General features: G+C 45.2%; 1 protein-coding gene across 3 annotated transcripts in view; it reads left to right on the forward strand.

Moving 5' to 3' along the window:
* The window catches only part of PIEZO1 (piezo type mechanosensitive ion channel component 1), a 203736-nt gene that overhangs the window by 37884 nt on the left and 146153 nt on the right, over positions 1-19699 (forward strand). For all 3 annotated transcript variants that reach the window (XM_029608624.1, XM_029608626.1, XM_029608625.1), the window contains exon 2: positions 6935-7030. In XM_029608624.1, coding sequence (XP_029464484.1) covers positions 6935-7030 — 96 coding nt within the window. The remainder of the gene's footprint in view (positions 1-6934; positions 7031-19699) is intronic.

Here is a 19699-nt window from a genome sequence, read left to right on the forward strand (position 1 = left end):
TCATCTAATGTACCTATTTCAACATCTTCCCTGTTATTTACCAGAGGGGTTTTTCTCTGTTCTTCAGGGTCTTATGCGAAAATTGATCTGGCATCAGAGGCCTTCCCGCATTGAGTTACGAACCTTATGGTGGCCTAAGGAGGCAGGTGGTATGGCTCTTCTGGACCTACAGAGCTATCATTGGGCTTGTGGTCTGCTTGGAGCTATGGTATGGCTTCACAGGGAAAAGACTGTGTCCTGGTATTTGCTTGAAGCTAGACTGGCGGGTGGGGTAGACTTACCAATGTTGCTATTGCAGCCGGATTTGCTTGTTGGTGCTAGGAAGGCCCAATGGGGCTAGCCCTCATAATTTATACACCTTCAAAATTTGGAAGGCAATCAGCAAGAAATTGTGGTGAACAGGGTCTTTCTGCACTCACTCCCTTGTGAGGCAATCTTAGACTGGCTAACTCTGTGTTATATAGTGATGCCTCTAATTGGAGCAAATTGGATTTAACATTTTTAGGGCGATTATGGGAAGATGATAGTACCCAGCTCAAATCTTTTCAGAATTTTAGGGATGAATTTGAGGTGGAGAGTCTGAAGTTTTTTTTAATCAAAATTTGGTTTCTGAATTGGGCCGATTGGAGGGAAGGGGTTGGCAGCCTCAAGTTCCTGGCCTGGTAGAGAGAATACTTATTCAGGAAATTATACCTCATAGAGGTATTTCTCTTTTCTATAAAGCTTTGCAAAAAAGATCAGATCCAACGCAATCCCCCTCTGGGTATAATCCAGCAATGGAATAGGGACCTTCAGATGGAGTTAACTTGTCAGCAATGGGAGAGCCTATGGAAAAGGGTGCATAGGGTATCCTTGTGCCCTCATCGGGTTGAAATGATGGTTGGGCTTCTCCACAGAGCTTAGAGGTATCCCCTATTCTACACCAAGTTCTCCTCAACCCCAACAGGGCTTTGTTGGCGTGGTTGTGGCCAACCTGGCCCTTATCTACATGTCTGGTGGACATGTAAACACATTGCACATTTTTGGCAATTGGTTAAGGTAGAATGTCATTTGATGTTAGGTCAAGAGGTTGATATGAAGCCTGAATTATGCTTACTGGGAATTTGGGGGGCTAACAACCTCACCGCCTCTCAGAGAAGTTTGGCTGTTCAATTATTACTTGCCGGCAAGTTTATGATGGCTTCAGTGGGAAAGTCTGCTCCCACACTGAGTAGGTGGCAGACTCAGGTGGAGAGGCTTACCCATGTGCTTAAATGAAATATGTTGCTCTGTAAGAGAATCTGGTCCCCCTACTGGAAATATCGGAACACCCATTGTGCTAGAAGAGCCGGTGACTATCTTTACTGAGTCCAGAAATTATGGACACCATTCAGTATAATTATGGATAGCTAGCTATGGTATTAGGCATGATGTTGCTGTTTACAGGACCCTGTTTTGCTGTTAATACATGTAGCGATGTCGGATTACTTGCTTGTATTACCTTCTGGGGGGAGACTTTGTAGTCTTCTTGGGGTGGGTTTGGGATTTTGTAGATTTTTTTTTGTTGTTTTTGTATTGAAAACTGTTTAAATAAAGAGTTTTAAAAAAAATGACTCTTCTGGCATTCCTCTTCCCCCTTCCCTTGGACTTGCCGAGGCCTGGTTTTCTCCTCTGTATTCCCTGTTTCCAGGGATCCTGGTTAACTTCTCTGTGCAGGGCTTGTGTGCTACACATGACGCTTCCTGTTTTGTCAACACCCGGATGCAGTGAAGGGCAGAGATTGTATTCTTTAATTATTGGAGGTTAGATTGGTAGCGAGGAGGAAATGACAGAGCTGCTTATCACAGAGTTTCTCTTCCTAATATTCTCCACACTTCCTCCTCAGTCAGGGACCCCCAAAATAGTCCTAGCTGCTTCCTGTGCCAGAGCCCTATCTCTAGTGCCCACCCCAGTCGCCTGGTAGTAAAGGCCAGGCATGCACAGTCGGGACTGGAGGTTTCTAGATCTTTGTGTGCATGCTTGTGCTTTGAAGAACAAAAATGAAAGTTATGTCTTGGAAACTGAAGTAGGAAAGTCTCAGTCTCTTATGGTACAACGAGGAGCACTTCTAGAAATGCACCCCAGTCCTGCCCTGTAGCATCCAAACCTGTCTGTAACATCCACCTGTTAAAGGCATTAATTATGTGATTTAAATGTCCATTTTTGCTGTCAAAATATTGCAACTATTGTAGATATGTAAATATTTTGTTTACAATTAAACTAGAATTACTCTGCTATTCCAGTACCGAGACTCCTCACACACACTCAGCTCTCCCAGTGCACCTCACTCCTGTTGTTCTAGTACTGAGACTCCCTCCCATACACACATACATAGCTCTGCCAGTGCACCCCACTCCTGTTCTAGTACTGAGACTCCAGCTCTTGCATCCTCTCCAAAGCACCTCTGATGTAAGCTGTGGTATCAATCTGCTATCTTGTTCGTCTGCTCTCTGATGTCCGGTCCCCATTTCTTTTGAGGATCCGATAAAGTTTTTAGTTCATTTTTTTTCCTAACGCCATGTGCTAGTGCTGGTCTATAGTGGCTGAAGGGTCAGGATCTGGTGGGGAGTGTTCCAGCAGGCGCTCTCACAGAACGGAGCCGTGTTTGTCCCAGTGGCTGAAGCTTGGTTATAAGGTGACTGTACAGCACAAGACAGTGGCTCTCTCTGGCCTCTCACTAGCTCTCTTGTCTTTTGTGTGCACTCTTCTCCGCCAAGCCTCTGGGAGTTCCCTGCAGAAGCCTCTGTCTTTTTTGAGGCTTTAATCACATTTGTCATGAGGGTGGTGGGGGCTTCACTGGCTGACAGGACAAGGCCCCGGCAGCCCCCTGTCCTGCTGCTTCTGCTGCTATTTGGTTCTGGGGTGGCATTTGGGCAAGATCTAAGGCCCCTTTGGCTAGACAGGATGGAGGTGAGACATTTTCCTGTTTTATGAAGGAGTTTACCATTCTTGTGGTAACTTGCAAACAGCAGTTCGTGTGAGGGAAAAACCTAATCTGCCACACCTCATGTCTCACAGTGTTTATAAAAGGTTTGGAGAATAAACTTTCCCTGTAACTAAGGTCCTACCACCCCACCCACCAACTGGACCACTGCCTCCAACCTGTCCTGTGTTCCAAATGTGGCCCTAACTCCCTCGGTTTTTGCTGTGTGTCTTGACTAGATTATAAGCTCCAAGGAGCAGGGAGGGTTTTAGGTATTGGTACAGCTCTGCGTTCATCTGGTATGCCCTACACAAATGTATTCAAATAATAAAATATACATATATATATATAAAATGGCACGGAAGGCTACACTGGGAGTGTGCTGGTGTTGGGGACGAGTTCCACCAATGCGCCAGCTACAAGAGATTTGGGGACTTTTTGCCTCCTAGTGATGCTGGAAAAGATTTCAGCCCTGAAGACGTAACCGGGTAACTCCTTAAACTTACCCCGCTGGATCTTCTGATTATTCTCCCGAGCAGTTTGTTTCTTTCTGGGGTTTTCTTCCTGCTGACGTTGCAGGAGTGGGGCTTTGTAGAAGGGAGCGTGCGGACCCTCGATGCGTAAGGGTTGCGTGTGTGCGTCCACGTGGTCCTGCAGGGCAGACTGGAGGGACTCGCAGGGCCACACTGATGGTCGGGGGGGGGGGGGGGGTAGAAGAACCGGGGAGAGACCCTTTTTCCTTACCCGCGTCGCCAGTCGGGAGGGTTCTGACCTGCAGGTCAGGGGCTTGAGGAGAAAGGAACCTACCTCTGGTGTTTGGTTGTAAATGCCCTGCAGGGAGTGCAGATCTTGTATTTCCCCTCCTTTGCGAGCTGTTCTTTGGCTCTGCCTCTAGGTGATATCCTCTATACCAACCCCGGCCAGAGGGGGGAGCCCCTCCAGGTTTTTTTTTTGGGGGGGCAGTTTTCTCGTTCTCCAGGTAGCTGTGCGGTGGGGTCGGATGGGTTATAAGCTGGCTCTGAATGTTTAGATTTTGGGCTCTTGTAATTAATTTCTTATCTCATTGATATTTTTTTGCTTCCGCCGATTCTTCCCCAGGTGGGAGACGGACGCGAGTCCGTTAGGCATTAGCTGGTGGCTAGTGTATTATCTTTCTTTTATGTCCTGTTTTATGACATTTTTGACCTGTTTCTTCCTTGGGATTGTATTTAATATATTAATTTGTATTTAGGGATGTGCTGTAGGCCTGGGGTGGGGGGTGGAGGGTGGAACTGGTTCTGGGCACGCGCCGTTCTGCGTAGAATATTTTATGATTAATCGGGAAGGCTGTGGTGGAATAGGTACAGTATTGTGGCTCTTCCCTTCCCCTTTACCCCATGGGGGAGGCGGTGGGAGTTTGTCTGGGAGGACCGCACAAGTCTTTTATGCTTCCTGCTTAATAGCTGCTTGCATTATAAGTCACTTTTAACAGGCTCCTGGGGGGGGGGGGGGGCCTGCAGCTTTCCAGCACTTTGTAAGCCGCACATTAGCGAATCCTCTCCCACAATTAAAATGAATAAAACCTGCTCTCTTAAACCAGTGCGGAGGTCTGTTTAAATATGACCAGACAGTAATGCAGGAACGGGCGCTAGCCGTGCCCTAGGGTCTTGAAGGCCAGGTTTCCCATTGACCTGACAAAGAGGTGCAGAGTGGTGTGCCCGTCTGGAGGGGGGGCTCTTCCTGCTCTCCGTGGCTGAACATCGAACAGATCGGCATTTTCTGGATGGGTCACTGGGGAGCAGTGAGAGAAGCTGCCAAGAGGAAGGTCAGAATCAGCAGAAATGCTTTTCATAATCTCTCTCCTCATCCCCTGCCGTCGAATAACCCCATTCATCACACTGTCACCCGTGCAAACGGCAGCCTGCTAGCATGCAGCAAGGATTTAGGGTGATGCTAATGGGAACCTGGCAGCAAGGTCCTGCCAGGACAGCTGGGGATGTGGAGCTTTTGATGGCTGATTACTATCTACCATTTAAATACTATTCTGGCATCAGCCTCTCATGGGAGGCACATGAGGAATCCCTGGGTCAGGATACGCAGGGACTGTGGGGTGGGGGAGAGGAGGGGTCCCTGGGTCGGGGCTGTGAGGAAGGAGAGGAGGGGTCCCTGGGTCAGGACTTGCTGGGGGGCTATGGAGGGGGGGAAGGTGCATGGGCCATGAGATGAGGGGCCCCGAAACATGCAGAGGTGCTGTGGGGAGAGGGGTGAGGTGCTCGTGAGGCAGGATGTGCAGGGGGGGCTGTGGGAGGGGAAGGTGAGGGGACCTCAGGTCAGGAATAGTTTTGAGGACTCAAGCTGTTTTTCTTTCTAAGGTGCTTCATGCTTCATTTTCTCCCCATGACAGGCTGTAATGACCCATATGAGGAATTTTCCATTTTCCTCTGTCGCAGATTCTTTGCAGAGTACAGAGCGTGCTCTGAGTCAGATTCTGTGAATGTGTGTGAGAGAATCCCTGAAAGTGTGTGGAAGTGGGTGAGAGAGACTCTGGAGTTGTATGATGGCCGGTATGGGAATATGGGAGTGACTGGGGGTGGGAGTCTCTGGTGACGTGAGGGTTGGTGTGTGAGGCTCTTGTGCGTTTGGGGCATATGAGGGTCAATTTGGGAGTCTCTGGGGATGTCTGAGGCTCTGTGTGTTTTTCAGTGTGTGGGAATATCCAATTCCCCAGGGGTGTGGGAATATGTGAGGCTCTGTGTGTTTGGAGTACGTAAACATCATGGTTTGTGTGTGTATATGTTCACTCCTCCAGAGATCTGCTGGGGTCTGTGACATTGTAGAGGAAAGTAAATTGGGCAAACTAGGGGGCTGATGCAATACAGTGTGCTTAGGCCCAGTGCACTGTATAACCCCCTTAGGGGATTAGCGCCTCTACAACGCACGTCCAACGTGGAGTGAAACGAATAGCGCTCTTCACATGCATATGAATGAGGCTATTTGCTATTCACTCCCTATGCAAAAAAAAAAAAAAAAAAAGTGCATCTGGGACACACATTTTAGCGATCAGAAATTAACGTCTGCCCAGAGCAGGCGTAATTGCTGAGCGCTACTAAAACTAGTACAGAAAAGCAGAAAAAACCAGCTTTTCTGTACTGCCTCCTACTTAATATCGTTGGGATATTAAGTAGGAGGAACAACTCTTTAAAAAAATAAAAAAATAAATAAAAAGTTTTAAAAAAGCGCTGGCAGGGGTTAGGAAAATGGACGCTGATAAATTCAGCATGGAAACCTGACTACGGCACCAGAAGGAGTGTATAAATCAACATTAAAGTGTCAGGTACTTAATATTAATTTATTCACTCCTTCACTTATTGCCCATTGGTCCCATTTGTTAGTGAAAAGGACCAATCCCCTTTCAGGACAGCCTTCTGAAAGGTGATTGGTCCTTTCATTGACATGTGACAGTAAAGGGACAAATCAGCAATAAGTGAAGGAGTGAATAAATTAATATTAAGTGCCTGACACTTTAATATTGATTTATTAACACCTTCTGGTGCCCATAGTCAGTTTCGGAGAATGGACGCTGAAATAATCAGCGTCCGTTTTCCTAACCCCTGCATGTGCGCTGGTTAGGAAAACGGGACGCTGATAAATTCCGTTTTCTTAACCAGTGGACAGCCACCGACAGCGCGAGCCCTAATTTAAATATTGCATCGCACCCCCAGGAGAGGTGCCTGGGGGCGCGTTATGAAAGCGGGCGCTGAACACACAGCGCTCGCTTTCAGCGCAACGTTTTTGCATCGGCCCCTAGGAGGGCCTTAGGCTCCTTCTCTGAAGTGAAACACGTCATCCCTCCCAGGGTGGTCACACTAGTTGCAAGGCTGGATGTCCGTGCGTCTCTGCTGGTGTAGTGCTGCCTGTCCCTGTCCGGGATGTAGTGTTGAAGGCTCCGACACGGGGGAGCTCCTTGGGTTCCTGAGCTCTGGTTAACGGCATGTTTCTGTGCTTCCCTTTTAGGGTGTCTCTTCCGCTATAATGTCCTGTCCCTGGTTTACCTGCTCTACCTGCTGCTGCTCCCCTGGTTTCTGGGGCCCAGTGAACACAGCATGAAAGGTAAAAAAAACAAAAAAACAAATCTTGTCTCTTGTATTTAAAGCATCAGCACTAGCTGGACTCGTTTGAGGGATTATTTTTCCAGAGTTTTGGTCGTCTTATCAGTCTTTTTTTTTTTTTTTTTCTGATATGTTCTGCTTTGTTGTCTTTTCATAGTACTGCATTATGGCCACGCCCTATTTCCAAGTCCACGCTGCATTCCTGCTGGATTCCTGCTTTTTCTGTCCATGCATGCCGATTCCTGCTTTGTTGGTCCACGCTGCATTCCTGCTTTTCCACGCTGCATTCCTGCAGGATCCCTGCTTTTGGTCCATACATGCAGATTCCTGCTTTCTGTCCACGCTGCATTCCTGCTGGATTCCTGCTTTCTGTCCATGGATGCCGATTCCTGCTTTCTGTCCATGCTGCATTCCTGCTGCATTCCTGCTTTGTTTGTCCACGCTGCATTCCTGCTTTCTGTCCACGCTGCATTCCTGCTGGATTCCTGCTTTGTTTGTCCACGCTGCATTCCTGCTTTCTGTCCATGCTGCATTCCTGCTGGATTCCTGCTTTCTGTCCATGGATGCCGATTCCTGCTTTCTGTCCATGCTGCATTCCTGCTGCATTGCTGCTTTCTGTCCACGCTGCATTCCTGCTGTATTCTTCCTTTCTGTTCATGCACTCTCGATTCCTGCTTTGTCTGTCTGTCTGCTGTATTCCTGCTTTCTGTCCATGCTGCATTCCTGCTTTCTGTCTGTCAATGTCCTACTTCTGATGCTGGGGGAGAGGGGCATGGCAGGTTCTGAAGAGAGCACAGCGATGCCTGAGATTTACATATTAAGAGGTAAAGCTATGCAGGATGAGCTTTTCATAGTTATTAACTAATATCTCCTCATGAATAATAAAAAAAAAAAAAAAGGCGTCTTGCCACTTTGTTTTAACTGTAAATGTAATGACCTATAAAAGGTTTTATAATGCTGGGACTGAAAAAGAATACATTTCCCTGACTGACACTGTCCCAACTTGAGTTTAGCACCATGAATCGCAGACTTGTCATGATCAAGATAAGCTGCATCTTGGCACAGCCCTCAAGCCCGCAGACTGGTACTCTTGGGCCTTTGATTCACAGCTGGCACGTGTAAGGCATAGATGAGGTATTTTTGATTATTATAGGGCTAAATTCTCAATTTTCCCAGTGGAGAAAGGAGAATAGTGATCTGTTCTGGGACCGATGCTTTTTAATATATTTATAAATTACCTGGAAATGGGAACAGCAAGTAAGGTGATCAAATTTGCTGATGACAAAATTATTCAAAGTTGTTAAATCACAAGAGGATTGTGAGAAATTGCAAGAGGACATTGCAAAACTGGGAGCTTAGGCATGCAAATGGCAAGTGAAATTTAATGTGGACAAGTGCAACGTGATGCACTTAGGGAAGAGTAACCCAAATTACAGCTACACAATGCAGGGTTCCACATTAGAAGTCACCACTCAGGAAAAAGGATCTAGGTGTCATCGTTGAAAATACATTGAAATCCTCTGCTCAGTGAGCAGCAGCAGCCAAGAAAGCAAATAGAATGCTAGGGGTTATTAGGAAAGGAATGGAGAATAAAACAGAGAATATCATAATGTCTCTGTATCACTCCATGGTGCGACCTCATCTTGAGTATTATGTGCAGTTCTGGTCACCACATCTCAAGAAAGATATAGAAGAGAGAGTCATGTGTTGCGGTGAACCTAGGTGGACAGTCTAATCCGGGCTCCAGGTACCACCTTCGAAATCAATTACTATCTGAAGCATCTGTCTTCCCACAAACGGAAGAAGTGCTGGGTTGGACAGCTCTTATGAACATCCGTCACGACATGCATATATCTTCCTCTGGTGTGCCAGCAAAACCAACAAAAAAGGAGAGAAAAAAGCCCAGAGTCAGTGTGGAGAAAATAGCCGTGCAACCGACAAAAACCAGCAATGCTTGCTAGGTGACAATGCGGTTAATGCTATCACTGTGGCGGTAATGGCTGGCAAATTGGATTGCATTTCTGAGCAAATTTCTGAATTAAAATCTTCCCTAAACGATTTCAGGCCGAGGATGTAAACCTTAGAAGGCCACATAAAGGTGGTAGAGGATGATGCATTGGAGGTGGCCAAAAAGCTACAAAAACTGGAAAAGTTGGTTTCTGCACAAGAGGAAAAGATCAGTGAGCACAAAAATAGATTGTGACAAAATAACCTATGCTTCATGGGTTTCACGGAGACAATAGAAGAACATAAGCTTTCTGGTATTCTTACCAAGTGGCTCCCTGTGGCTTTAGGCCTTCTGGACTTGCAAGAAGCCTTGATTATAGAGAGAGTGCTCAGGTTAGGGGTGAAAAAGGCGGGGGCTCGCAACCTCCTATTGTGATTGCACAGATCCTTCATTTTGTCCACAAGCAAGCGATCTGCCAAGCCTAACACAAAATTACATCACTATAATACAACAATGCCTCGATTAAAATATTTCAAGATTTCTCAGTCAAAGTAGCCACAGAAACGGAGAGAATTTGGACCGCTGTGTGCACCGGCTAGCAGCAAAGCAAATTAGGTTCACCTTGCAATTTCCTGCCAAGCTGCGCGTTTGGCACAGTGGTACAGTGCGTGTTTTCGACAAGGTGGCTGAAGCTAAGAATTTCGTCGACGAGCTGGCTCAGACTTCAACCGGCTAAATTTTGCTATGGGATGTGTCTACAGATCGAAAGTGAATTTTTCTTTTACCTACACGAATCCTGACATCACGTTACAGTTGGAATGCCAGGTCTAGTTCATGACGGTGATGCATGGAAGTTAACCCTCTGGTCGAGCAATTTTGTGAAAATTCTTGCTCGTTAGTCAGCGGGTCACTGTTTTTATTTCTACCACTGCTTTGTGCAAAATAGCATCTGGTAGCATTGCCCTCACTGGAAACTTCACGTGCATCGCTAGCACTTATGTGTCATCAGCAGCAAGATGGATCCGGGGCAAGCGGGTTGTGTATGTTTTGGAGAAGGTTATCGTTGGAACCTGCAGAGAGCGCTAACATTTTTTGTCAGGACACCCTTGGTGGTTTGGACTCTGATCATTGGCGCATGGTTGTTTCCCACCTGAAACATTTGCTTAAATTCACCTAGAAGCAAGCACAGCACAGAGTTCCTGCCCAAAGCAGGAAATGTCTTTTCGTGGGATCCTTCATTACTACTACTTGTTCCTAGATGTTGAGTTGCCTGTAAATTTTGTTTTATTTTTTTTTTTATATATGCATCCTGCATTAATGTCTCAGAATATTTCTGTCTTAAATGTGCGGAATAGGGGGATGGCACCTGATCGCGCACACACAAGTGGCTCTGGCTCTCTGGGTAGAGAGCAACTGGTTGAGATTGATTGATTAATAAGGGTATTGGGAGGGGGTGGTGAGGATGGGTAGGGGGGAGGTTGAGGCGCAGGTGGGTAGAGGGTTTATAGTCTTGCATAGTATTATATTAAATAGCATATTCGCTTTCATGAGAGGTAATAAAGGGTATGAGCATGGGCACATTCTCATGTTTGCTGGCTTGGGCGTGGGCTTTTTTTATGGGGGAGGGGGGGATATTGATGTCGGCTGGCCACTGTTTGAATCACTGAGAGGAGCAGGTCAGCTGGATTTCAGAGCTCCATGATGGGTACCAAGGTGAAGTATAGGACGTGGAACGAGGCAGGTTTAGGTTCCCCTATTAAGAGGGAAAGGGTTCTGACGCACACTCATAGGTTACAAGGGGGTATCATTTTTCTATAAGAAACACATATGATGGATGCGGAACACAGCAAATTGATAAAAGCAATGGTTTAATCAAATTTTGTATTCCTCAGGAAACTCCAAACATAATGGTGTAGCCCTTTTGATTCAGGGTAGCTTTCACACGGGGAAAAATCCTGGGCAGATACCAAAGGTTGAATCTTCATGGTCAGAGGCTGCGTATTTGGGAAGCCTGTTATCATTGCCTCAATTTAGGCACCAAACCAATGTGACCATAATTCTTTTACTAAGCTGGTAACTTGCCTCTCTGAGTTGAGGTCTGCTCCCGCTATAATGGGAGGTGACTTCAGATGTGTGAAAGGTCCCCTACTAGATAAGTGTTCCAGTTCTTCAGTTTGTAGGCCGGGAGGCAGGAAGATTATTTCGTTTTTACGTGCTAATCTTTCCCAATGGAGATTACTTCACCCAGAGGAGCGGGAGCACACCCATTACGCTAGGGCTCACCCCGCTATATCCCAAATTGATTGTAATATGATCTCAGAAGCTTTATTTAATGAGGTGGCTAGGGCTGATATAGGGAATTTAGTTATTGCCGATCATTGCTTTGCTCATTGGGAAGTAATAACAGGTCAGATTCTTTATTTCAGTGGAGGATGCCTGAAGGGTTAAGTTTAGAACCTGATTTCCAATCTTACTTAAAAGAGAAGTGGCAACAGTTTGAAGAGGCGAACAAAGGGCTTAAAGATAATCCAGTGCTGTTTTGGGAAAAGGCCAAAGCTGTGCCACACGGTGATTATAAACTGTTACCTTTTAAGAAACTACAAAGGAATAAACACATTTTGGAACTTGAAAAAAAAATGACCTTTTTTTTTTTATTTTTTCCCCAATTCTTTATTTTCAATTTTGAAAATTTACAAAGAATAAATATTCCTATACAGAAAAATCAATGTCAATAAAGTATCGGTAGTAAATGAATAAAGAAAATATAATATTCCATATTTGTATAAGTGGTAAATGAATAAAGAAATTATATTATTCCATTATTATATGACATTTAAATTATAAGAAAAATAAAATATAGTAATTAGGGGCAGACTAGAGCATAACTTACAATATAGATTCAATCCAACATATCGATAGACTCGCCGGGTTGCTACCATCTATTACAATATTCACACTGGGACTGTGGGAGCTATAATAGGGGTCCGAGCTACTAAAAATAATCTCAATTGTATAGGATCAAGAAAAACATAATTTACATTTAAATATCTAATGCAGGCCTTACAGGGATATTTCAGAACAAAACAAGCTCCCAATTTCAATACTTCAGATCGAAGCCTAAGAAATTAATTTCTACCTACTTGAGTGGGTTTAACCACATCAGGGAATATCCAAATAGGACTGCCATAGAAAAAAGATTCTGTTCCTAAAGAACAAACGCATCACGTGATTTCTTTCAGAAAGAAGAGCAAATGACACTAACATTGATTTCCGCACGTTAATCTGCAATTCTGAGGACATTTCTAGTAAATTAGTTAAATCCAAGGATTGTTCTTGTTCTACATTTTGTGATCTTTGTTGCAAATAATATGCTTTAACTACAACTGGTTGAGCATTTTCTGGTATCTTAAGAACTTGCATCATATATGTTTTAAACAAATCCACTGGAGAACTTAATCTCATTAGTGGAAAGTTCAAAATCCGATTACGAGCACGCAAAGCATTTTCTATTGATTCCAACCTTTTGACAGTATGACCCCTCAGATTCTATTAATTTAATTTGCTTATTCTCAGTTAATGTCATTCTTTTATCCACTTCATCCATTTTTTTCGTATAGTTAGATATCAAACTATTATTAGCAGTCGCTTGATTTTTTTATCTCCATTGTTGCCACCGAAATAATTTTTATAGAGCTCTCCTATAGAATTTAACATTGTCCATATCCCTTCCAGGGTAACTACATCAGGTTTATCTGTTAAAGGGGAAAGAGAGAGCATTTTCAGTTGTTCCATCCCCTCCTCTTCCACAGTTTCCAAACTCACCCCCATACCTGGAATCGATAATGGGGCAAAAATCTCTGGAGCTAACGGTGAGGAAGCCATTGCAGGGCTCTCCATAAATCCTTCCTCTCCTGGGTTCACCACCCCCAGCTGCTGTACAACGCCGGCACTCATGGCTCCAATTCGTTTAGCATCAGGGGTTGTTACGACTGTCACTGCCCAACATCTCCACTCCGCCCACCTTACCTTTTTTGCGACTCCTCCCGCGGTTGATGGATGTCTGGCTGCTGCGGCGTCTGCCTGCCGTCCTCTCCGGCAACCCCGGTCCGGCTTGGGCGCTGCATCCCGCCATGTTGTCCAGGTACCATAGGGCACGTGTGCCGCATGGCCCTGCTTCTTATTCTCTCTTTGGCGCGAACCTCAGGGGCATCCCCCTGTGATGTCACGCATCCCGGATACAAAAGCCTACACTGTTTGTTAGCTAATCGAGTTAGCAAGGGAATCCTTACTGATAGGATTCGCTCTCCGTACCTAGCTACTCTGCCTCTCCAACTTTTGGACTTTATCCTAACGGGGTATCTGCTCCTCGAGGGCCTCGCTCATTTCTTTCAGGTCACTATCAGGAACCGGTACTCGCTCCTCGAGGGCCCATGTTCCCTGACTCCCTGCCTGAACCTATCGCTTCTGCTTGGAAGAAAGCGCTGCCTACATCATCAGTGAGTTACCAACTTTATTTCTTCAGAGCTGTTCCCTGAAACCAGGTACTCGCTCCTCGAGGACCTGCCTCTATTCCAGCTTCTCTGTTACCATCTAGGAGAAACCGCTGTGTGAGTAACTTTACCAACGAGGCTCCATACCAGAACTCTGTGTATGCTCCACTGTACTCACTATCTCAGTTTCTCTCCACTACAGCACAGCTATTGAGAGATCGCTGTTCCAGTGCCCTGAGGGACTACAAGCCCAGCCGGGCTTCATCTCTACTCACTACTGCCACCTCTGGCGGCTTCTCAACTCTGTTTAATAAAAGATAATTCTGTGTTGTGTGTCCTAAAGCTGAGCCTGACCTGTGGCCCCTCATGGGACCCCCCCTCCATGGGCATGGTCATCTGCCACAGTGTCCAAGGGTCCACCCAAAACCTTACAAACAATAACAGGGGTTTTGTCCCAGGCCATTACTATGGCTGTTCCTGTCTCCACCGAGGTAGGTCTAGGTAACTCGATGTCTCCAGGGTGGGCTGGTTTCCTCGGTGATCCGGGGCTTAGGGTTGTATCAAGGGGGATGGCTCATGCTCAGAAGCTGCTCCCCCAGCAACCAAGCTTCCCGGGTTCGTCAATGGTATGCCCACAAAGAAACCGGAGATCTGTGGCTGTCTCGGGTCTTCTGAAGGTGAACCAACATTCTCACCCCTCAGTCGGCCCTTTCTTTTCGTATGCGGGATAAATTCAAGATAAATGAAGAAAAAGGACATTTTCAGCAGTTTTCCCCTCCGGTGTCTCTCGTGGGTTCACAGCTCGGCAGCCATCTTGCCCCCAGAATGACCTATTCTAAATCTCAGTGGAATAGATACAACACCACTAAATGGAAGGATAGGTTTGAAAACGCCCAACACATTCTGAATGATTTATTACATCAGAAGGTGAAAGGAACAATGTTTTCATTCAGACATAAACTCTTAAGTGGCAGTAAACCTGGGCATATGTTTAGCTTATTTGTTCAGAACCCACTCACAATCCAAATTTATTAGTAGTGTTAAAAAAAAATGGCTCTGTTGCTACATCTGCTGCAAAGCTAGAGGAATTATTCAAGGAATATTACCAACAGCTTTACAAGGCAGATACCCAGAAGGCTTTCCTCTCAAATGCACGCTTAGCACAACTTGCTTGGGCTGTTCAGCTTGGAGAAGAGACGGCTGAGGTGGGATATGATAGAGGTCTTTAAGATCATGAGAGGTCTTGAACTAGTAGATGTGAATCGGTTATTTACACTTTCGAATAATAGCTAGCAAGTAGCACATTTAAGACTAATCGGAGAAAATTCATTTTCACTCAATGCACAATTAAGCTCTGGAATTTGTTGCCAGAGGATGTGGTTAGTGTAGCTGGGTTCAAAAAAGGTTTGGATAAGTTCTTGGAGGAGAAGTCCATTAACTGCTATTAATCAACTATTAATTGCATCAGTAGCATGGGATCTTCTTATGTTTGAGTAATTGCCAGGTTCTTGTGGCCTGGTTTGGCCTCTGTTGGAAACAGGATGCTGGGCTTGTTGGACCCTTGGTCTGACCCAGCATGGCAATTTCTTATGTTCTTACTCGGTTCTCAGAACATGAAGTTATCCAGGTTCTTAAAGAGTTAAAATTGCAAAAGTCACTGGGTCCTGATGGTCTAACTTCGCTTTTTTTTTTTTTTTTTTATATAAGGCCCTACAGCAGCGGTTCTCAACCTGTGGGTCGCGACCCTGGCGGGGGTCGAACGACCAAAACGCAGGGGTCGCCTAAAGCAGGTCCCCAACCACCGGTCTGCGGACCAGTACCGGGCCGTTGGGGTTTTTTGCCGGTCCGCGGCGCCGCGGCTGCTGCGGGGAGGCGGGGTGAAGCTGGCGACCTGCCTCCTCCAACCCCAAAAGGGAAGAGACATGGCCCAAAAAGCTAGCGCGTCGCAGTGACATATGTTGCTGGAGCCGCGCAGGCAGGAAGGAGGTGTATCAGCCACTGCAGGTGCTCCTCCTACTTCCTTCCTGCCCGCCCTGCCCCGGAAGACAAATGTTGCCGGAGCCGCACGGGGAGGAAGGAGGAGGCGCATCAGCCGCGTGGGTAGAAGAGGCGCTTCAGCCGCGTGCAGAAGAGGAGCAGCGGGGCCGGGAAGACTAGGGCCACTGCAGAGCCCATCCTGTGGCAACCCGTAAAGAAGAGGCCCAGAGGTGAGAGAGAGGTGTGTGCGAGTATGAGATGAGTTGAGAGACTGTGTGTGTTTGCAGAGACAGCATGTGAGAGCCTCTGTGTGTGTGAAAGAGACAGCATGTAAGAGTGAGAGCCTGTGCTTGAGCAAGGCAGCATGTGGGGGTGTGAGAGAGCCTGTGTGTGAGACTCAGACAGCCTGTGCCAGTGAGAGCCTGTGTGTGTGTGTGAGAGAGAGAAATGCATGTGAGAATGAGAACCTGACTGTGTGTTTGAGGGAAGAAGACAGGTGGAGAGAAAAGAAAGAGAAAAAAAGGCAATATAAAAGGAAATGGCAAAAAATTAGAAAGGGAAGCAGATGTAAAAAAAAATACTTTTTACTGATTGGTACATGTAATCTTTGGGAATGTGCAAGAGTAGCACTTTCTCTATGGCGGATCTCACAATGTACGAGATCAACATGGAGGAAGTGGAAACCCACGGGGCCTGCACAGAGGAGGCAGCAGAATGGGCTTCAGTGCCAATAGCAGCAATCAGTGTCTCCCCAATAGCCACGTGGCAGCAGTGGCAGTAATTAGATTAATTGTTTGACTCAGCTGGAGGTGACTAAGTATGAAGTGGGATGTGAAATCAGCTTGATCTGGTGGAGAATTAGGATTGCTGTTACACATGAACTGTATTTGGCAAACATAAAGGGAGCCAGGATAATCAATTGATGCCTGCAGCTGAGGACTGATTCATTATGACTCATGTAGAAATTAGTGCATTTTCCAGATTAGTCTGCATAACACAATTCTCAACATTCAGCATTATTTCTGCTGCATAGAGTTTTATCTGAGAGGCTCTGAGGTTGTGAGGGAGCCAGTAAGAGTGAGAGCATGAGTGTGTATGAGAAAATCCAGGGGAGTAAGAGTGTGTGTGAGGGGGGGGGGGGGGGGGGGGAGGAGAGAGTGTCTTACACCCTGAGAGTGTATCAGTGTCTGTGAGAGTGAGAGGTTATGGTTGGGTATAAGAGCATGAATGTGTAAGTATGTGACAGTGTATGTGTGAAAGAGAATGGACATGTGAGTGTATGTGTGAGAGAGAGAGGATAACCTCCTAATCCTCGACAATATCAGGGTGACTGGAAATCAAGAGCCCCATGTATGGACAGCAGGGGCTTTTTAAAATCCTTATTAGTTTTAATTATTGTGTGTTATTTGATATATGTGCTGTTTTGAAATATTATTGGTGTTTGGGAAATTATAAAAATGTATATGATTTTAATTAATAGAAATTCTATTTATCAGTAATTTTAAAATATTCTTTTATTAGTATGGTTTTACTATTATAACTGATGCTTTATGTTTCTTAATTTTATTGTTTTATGAGGAATGGTGGTTCTGTTTATAAATGTCATAATAAATAAGTATGCACTAAAATCCAACCCATCCATAACCCCGCCCCCATATGACCAAAGCCCCACCCTCACCCCGCCCTCGCAGGGCGAGGGCGGGGCAAGGGGTCACCGCAACATGAGGAACTGTATTTCGGGGTCACGGCATTAGAAAGGTTGAGAACCACTGCCCTACAGGATTCAGTAGAAAACTGTTTAATTGCATGATGCAAATTGAGGTGATTCCAGACACAATGAAAGTGGCAGCAATAATACTCTTACAAAAACCAGGCAGGGATCGTACAGATCCTGGTTCAGTTAGACCAATATCTTTATTAAAACAAGAAGTAAAATATATGCCAAAATTATAACCATTGATTTAAGTGTATTATACCATTTTTAATTTCACTGGAGCAGACTGGATTTGCATTTGGTAGAAAATCAGGCACCAATATTAGGCGATTACTGTTTTCTTTGGAAACATGTTGCAAGATTCTTTTATAAGTTTTGATGCAGAGAAAGCCTTTGAGAGGGTGGCATGGGATCTTTTAAAATTTCTCATTGGGCAAACTTGGATTTGTAAGTCCAGTCCTGTTGGCCATCCAAATTCTTTATAGAGATCCCAAGGCATTTATCTGTATCAATGGCTCCATGTCTCATGTGTTCAGTCTGGGCAGGGGCACCAGGAAGAGATGTCCTTTATTTATACTTTCTCTTGAACTACTAGTTTGCAAAATTAAAGAAGATATGCTCATAGTAGGTATTCAGGTAGGCAGTCGAGTTGAAAATGTTATTTTCAGATGTCATGTTAATGTTATTTGTAAAGGCCCATATAGCTCTCCCATTGGTGCTACAAAATATTCTGATGGTGTGCTGACGTCACTGGTTGGAATGGCTACGTGACTTGCGAGCTCCCTGTGCATCCAACCAAATCCACTATAAAAACCACCATCCATATAGAAATTGCCTGGAAATAGAGCACGACAGAGCTGAAAAGCAGAGAATGACCACTAAGAAGAAAAATCTTGATCTTAAACAATTTTTGTACGCTAAAGTGGTGGGGGAGCTGCGGATGGTGACAGCAATCAGGCTGCAGATGAGGCCTGTAGCATGGAGCCTGACCAAGCATCACCGTCAGTTATATTAGACTTAACATTGAGGGCCAAGTTAAGAGAATGTTTAGTAGAATTACACTCGGATATCGACAACACAAACAAGATCTTTTACAGTCCATTTCTGAAATAAGATGACCTTGCATCTTTGGGCATAAGAGTAGATGAAATCGATGTGAGAGTGGAAGGACGGGAGGAACAAGACAGCCTAATGGACAGAATAGAAGACTTAGAAAATAGATCGAGGAGGAGTAACCTCCGTATTCGCGGCGTGCCGGAGACGCCGGAATACAAGGATTGCAACATGGTCGCCCAGGCACTTTGCAAGTTCCTGCTGCAATTGACATCACCCTGCAAGGGTCGACAAGACCAGTGCCAAAGAACAAATAAAGATAGAGAGGGCACATTAGTCTCTGGGACCTAAAATTGCGCGAAGGCCGAGAGATATCGTGATTTGCCTGCACAGCTTCTCCACAAAGGAACAGATACACTCAATTGCAGAAAAAAGCATGAGTGGACATGGGAAGGACTTACTATAATGATATATAATGACCTAGAGCATCTACACTGCATAAATGTTATGATCTTAGAGGAGCAACTAAAGATACCAATGGACTTTCCCCTTTGGGCTAACATTCATGGTGAAATGCATCTCTTACAAAGTTAAAACAGCAGCGGATGCCAAGGCAGCATTTAAACAAGCCGATCTCCCCATTTCTTTTATATCTAAAAGGCAGTGGATGACACTCCCAAGATGGCCGCAACCACAAGCGGCTGCAGTGACAAAATCGTACACTGAACATTACAACAAGGTCCGGACTGGAAGCCTTGGCGAGCACGTGAAGGAGGAATTTGGACTGAGGTGCTGTAAGCTATGGTGGTCAGTTAAAAATGGATGATGGACAATGTGTGTAATTGTGGAGATGACAGAGGCTCAAGTTGAAAATGTATTTTTTGTGGTTGCAGGAAAGCGTTAGGCCTGATATAACTCTCCACTTTCAAAATGGGAGGGGGGGAGGGGCAGACAACCAGTCAGTGTAATGTGCCCCTTTTTGGAGGAGGTATCCAAGGGGAGGGAACAGTAAAGGAGGGAAGGGATATGTAATTAGGGAGAGGGGAAGATTTGAGTTACATATAGATACGGTACAGTGGGAACAGAAAGGAGGAACACAACGAAGGTGTTTGGTGGTCTTAATTATGAAGAATGTTTGCATAGAACGAGGGGATGGTGACACTACTTAATGTATGGTCTCTTAATGTCAAGAGATTAAACACACCCAAAAAGAGACTTTGCTTCAGCAGGATCTATTACGAAACCAAGTCTTGGTTGCAGTGCTCCAGGAAACACACATAAAGAGAACACATGAAGGGTTATTGAATATAAAAGGTTACCATGTTAAATATCTGGCAGCTAGTACAAAGGGCACAAAATATGCTGGTATCGGAATATTATGATCCCAACACCTCACATATGAATGTGTCACACACATCAGATCAGTATGGGCGGTATATTTTATTAAAAATAAAAATTGGGAATGAGGTATATACCCTTGTTAACGTG

The sequence above is a fragment of the Rhinatrema bivittatum genome, chromosome 7 (genome assembly GCF_901001135.1).
Source record: "Rhinatrema bivittatum chromosome 7, aRhiBiv1.1, whole genome shotgun sequence".
Lineage (NCBI taxonomy): Eukaryota > Metazoa > Chordata > Amphibia > Gymnophiona > Rhinatrematidae > Rhinatrema > Rhinatrema bivittatum.